This window comes from Engraulis encrasicolus, chromosome 3 (genome assembly GCF_034702125.1).
Source record: "Engraulis encrasicolus isolate BLACKSEA-1 chromosome 3, IST_EnEncr_1.0, whole genome shotgun sequence".
NCBI classification, from domain to species: Eukaryota; Metazoa; Chordata; class Actinopteri; order Clupeiformes; family Engraulidae; genus Engraulis; species Engraulis encrasicolus.
The window spans coordinates 4604990-4609989 of NC_085859.1; the positions used below are offsets into that span (position 1 = coordinate 4604990).

General features: G+C 45.5%; 1 protein-coding gene across 1 annotated transcript in view; it reads right to left on the minus strand.

The window, feature by feature from the left end:
* Window positions 1-5000, minus strand: part of gapvd1 (GTPase activating protein and VPS9 domains 1) — a 100066-nt gene that overhangs the window by 52596 nt on the left and 42470 nt on the right. The window contains exon 9 of the mRNA XM_063194654.1: window positions 1060-1261. Within this exon, the coding sequence (XP_063050724.1) occupies window positions 1060-1261 (202 nt within the window). The remainder of the gene's footprint in view (window positions 1-1059; window positions 1262-5000) is intronic.

Consider the following 5000-nt stretch of genomic DNA (forward strand, 5'->3'; position numbering starts at 1 on the left):
GCTAGCTGACGTCAGATACGGGGGGGTGGGTGTCTAAGCCAATGGACAGAGACAGGAGTTTCTAAGGGGACAGCTAGCCTTCAAACTGACAGAGGGGTGGTTAGGTTAGGTTCTTCATTGTTGAGCGGTATTTAAGGATGACTAATCTATCCATGACACACAGATGTCACCGTGCACTGGGTAACTATTGTGATACATCTGTGTTGTTCGATCATCACTGAATCCTAAGGGAGCCAATATAACTGTAGTACGATGTGTTGACTGTTGACTGGCACATATGGGGGGGGGCTTTGGGTGTCTAATCTATATGATAGCACCTACCTGCAGTGGTCGTGTCTATGACAGGAACAGCTACCTAGGGGGGACTAATCCATCTGGTACATTGTCATGTATATGTGTGACCAATCAATATGTCCTGTACCTAACTAGTCTACATGAGCCTATAGCTACTGTACTGTACCTATCTGGGGCGTGAACACATGTCCTGTACCTAACTAGTCTACAGGAGGCTATATCTACTGTCCTGTACCTATCTGTAGGGGTAGTGTGGAGTAGGTCTGGGGCGTGAACATCTCCAAACTCACGGATCCTCGAGCAGAGCTGGCATTGCTGCCCCCTGCTGCTCACAACGCGGCATGACACGGAGCAAACACACACAATGCAGAGGAGTTACTCATCATGGACTAAGGATACACACGCACATGTACACACACGCGCGTGTTACTTATGGGGCAAACACACACACGCACGCGGGCACGCACGCACAAGTTACATGGCATAGTGTGCATTTAACACACCACACGAGGTTACCCGAACATGTGTGTATTTCACTGCTTGATTACGATGACACAAGAGAATCACATTTTAATATTATTATAAGATGCTTCTTGTTGGTGAGTGAAAGCTAGGTTGTGTGTGTGTGTGTGTGTGTGTGTGTCAGCTGGTGTTGTTGCAGGTCATGTGAGAGTCGTGGTGTGTGTGTGTGTGTGTGTGTGTGTGTGTGTGTGTGTGTGTGTGTGTGTGTGTGTGTGTGTGTGTGTGTGTGTGTGTGTGTGTTACCTATAGGTAGTCTATTCTTCTTGTTGGCGGGCGTAGTGGCGGGTGACAGTTGTGGTGTGTTTGATGGTGTGAGTTCCAGACTGTTGCTCTTGACGGTGCGCGACTGTTGTGCTTGCGGAACGTTGGTGAGCAGCGTCTCCAAGGCAACCTGGTCCTCCTCACGCAGCTGGTCACCGCCCACAACGTTACGCACAAAATCCACCTGGAACACACACGCACACAGACGGACAGACAGACAGACAGACAGACAGACAGACAGACAGACAGACAGACAGACAGACAGACAGACAGACAGACAGACAGACAGACAGACACAGACAGACACACAAATACACACACAGACAGACAGACAGACACACACACATGGACGGACAGACACACAAACACACACAGACAGACAGACAGACAGACAGACACACACACACACACACGGACGGACAGAGAGGCAGACAGACAGACATGTTTTAATTAAGCTTTCATTTGGCCTAATTCTAATGCTTGCAAGCAGAATTTTGGTCCGAACCCGAATAAAAACAAAATTCTGTGCATCCCTCGCCATCTCTGGTGCACCCCCAGGGGGTGCCCGCACCTCAGGTTGAGAACCACTGCCCTAGAGCAATGTTTTTTAACTGGAATAGGGGTGTGCGATTCCACAGAAGGGACCGCCTCACAGACTGCCATCCCTTACTTGTTCTAACAGAACTCTCAGCTATTCTAAAGAACCCTGGCAGGATTCCACCCTTCTATGGAATTCTGAATTCTGCTAAGCAAGGCAAAGGGGAATATTGCTGTGGAATTCTGACAAGCTTCCTGTCACGCAGGCTTATGTGGGTGATGTGGGTGGGAGATATTAGGCATGTGTGTGTGTGTGTGTGTGTGTGTGTGTGTGTGTGTGTGTGTGTGTGTCAGGGCTGTACGTTAAGCTTTTTCACTAGGAGCACAGGTGCTCCTAAATGAAAAAATTTAGGAGCACGGATAAAAATTTTGGAGCACAGATACAAACGTAGGAGCACTCTAAAAATGTCGCGACACTTGTGTTATTGGGGGGGGGTTCATCTTCATGCAAAATAGCCTAGGCTAGCCTATATGGCAGTGTTTTTTTCCAACACTGGGGTATGGGGTCACCTGGAATTCCAATGGGCTCCCCTGAAATGTCTAGGTGTGAAATAAAAAAACACCAATAAATATCACTAATTAACAATCCATAGCTATTATAGTCTCATACTGTCAGAAATATCCACTGATTTTTTTTTTGTATAGCCAGCAAGTTTGCTCAGTCATGGTTTTGGTTGTGAAAAAATGGGGTCCCCAGAAGTTAAGGATAAAATGGCCCCAGTGCAAAACTTATTGGGAACCACTGCTATATGCCATAAATCACAGTTCCCATTACTATTACTATTATTAGGCCTATTATTGTTATTGTTATTAGTAGTAGTAGTAGTAGTAGTAGTAGTATTATAACTTCGTGATTAAAAGCATCTAAATCACATGCTTAGGCCTACTGAACTAGATTGACTAATTCTTAAACATAGCCTACTACACTTTAATCCAACGGGCTTTATTATAGCCTAGTTTTTGTTTCCTCAAACGCATGGGTTGGAACTATGTGAAATGAAACTGGGAGCAGCAAAATATCTCACTGTGTTGGCTGCTCTTTTTGATAGCCTACAGCACCGGTAGCTAATGGAACAACTAGACTTTAAATTTGCGCGCACTGCACACTACTTGTGAACGCTCCTCGAACTATATTTTGACTTGATTACTTTGATTGCGATTGCATTTTTTTGCGGTCACTGCGAAGACAGCGGTTTGGGGAACGCCAAAACAGCTCAAACAACGACGTCTTTTCAATCACATGAGCTAGCAAACCGAGTGGCTATTTCACTATCGGATTCAAGAGGTTTCCTGTTAGCAATGCAAACTCCCGCATTTGAACGTTTTAAACAGCAGTCCATTTCGAAAAGCTGTAAGAAGTTTTGACACAGAACATCCGACTGGGAGATGAGGCATGCACGCCTTGTAACTGTTGCCACCGGGGATCTGTGCGAAGCGATTCTGTTTTTTTTTTTTTTGAGCTACGGGAGCAGAGATGGCTCAATCTTAGCCAACACGGAATTCAAGCAACATTGACCGTCTTTTTTGAAGTGCGTTCCCAATGAGTTTGATGCTGTCTATCAGACAGGCTGTGGAAAAAATGAGCAGCTCTCGCAATCATGCACTCGAACTCGGGAGCAAAATGCGAATGAAAGGGTTGAAATACATACTCGCACAAGTGCGACCGTTTTATTTTTCTTCCTCGCACAGTCCAAATTTTAGGGGTAATATGCGACCAATTGGTCTTAATGTACAGCCCTGAGATAGAGTATAGATTATTTGCCCGAGCCCGAGCCCGAAGCGGCCCGACCCGACCCATGGGCCGGGTCGGTCCGGTATTTTCCATCACTATCCTCGGGTCGGATCGGACCGGGCCCCAGGAGTGATCAAGCTTCTTCTTCTTCTTTTTTTTGGCGAACTATTAGCTTAGGGCCTTAATGGCACGGGCAACATTATGTTGGATAATGATTAGACGAAATATTCTAAACACTATTCTTTGTGTGAAGCCTACAAAGTTGCAGAAGTCAAACTACGAAATTGCAAAAGGCAGCATGCGCAGTTTTCTTCCACTGGCAAGCGTATAGGCCTACTGCTGTGCTGAATTGACTGGCGCGCGCGTGTGTGTGTGTCAAGGCTTGCCGGGCGCCAGGGCGCCTATAAATCGACTTTGGTGAATGACAAACTGAATCTCATATGCATTTGGCCATGATTTTCAAAATAATTTAGTCGGAGATTTCGTGTGGTCTTGAAAGCCTCCAGGCACTCGCGTGTCTCCCGTGTCAGAACTCTGTCGATGCGTCTGACTTAAAATAGGCTACCACTGACAATTGTCCGGTTCAAATAAGTTAACCATCAACTGACACGCGACGCAAAATCTATATTTTGCTATGCCTTTACAATCCAGTATAGTGGTCATCATCAAAATGACCAAGGACAGATGTATACGACATGAGAAAAGTAGAAGTTTGAGATCAGTTTACAGCATGAAGACGACATTAAACTGACTAGTCAACATGTAGCCCAATGTCCCGCTTATTGTCGGCCTATTGCTTTGATGTAGGCCTACTTGGATGCTTTTAAACACGATTCTTTATGTGTAGGCTAGCCTATAACGTTGCACAAGTCAGACTACGAAATTGCAAACGGCAGCATATCATGCGCAGTTTTCTCTCAACTGCCAAGCAGGTAACAGGTAGACCAGTGCCATTGTCCCCATAACGTTATGCTTCCCAATCACTTGACTCACGCTGGCTGCTGCTGCTGTCGAACACTTCTGTTTATTGTTTTTTTTTTTTTAGGCTATTTTACTATATCAGTGAACACAACGAAGGGCATTGCATTTGCAAAACCGTTTCATGAATTGCTTAGTCAAGCCGTGTTTGGGACTCAATGCGATGGCATGCAGCATCGCAGCATCGAATCACTTTCACTTTTACCTCTGCTGAAAAATGGCAGTGGATCTCCAAGTAGGCTACCGTAGGCCTAGTAGACGGTCAAATTAAACATTTCAGCGGACGATATGCTCACGAGAAGTCCCAGTGACAGTGCATGCATGGCTTTGTAGCCTAACTTTTTTCATCACCGGCCAAAATGGCTGTGGCACTGACGGACGCCAGGGCGCCTAAAAAAATGTCTTAGGGGAGTAAAAACTTGAGTCTCACTAGGCATCTGGACGGTAACTTTTTGGGATAGCCTATGATTTTTTTTTTCAAAAAAATAATTTAGTCGGAGATTTCTGTAGGCTAGATGCTCCGCCTCCCCATGCGTCTGACTATTGACAATTTGCGGTTTAAATAAATTTGCCATCAGCTGACAAGGCGACGCAAAATCTATATTTTGCGATCTGC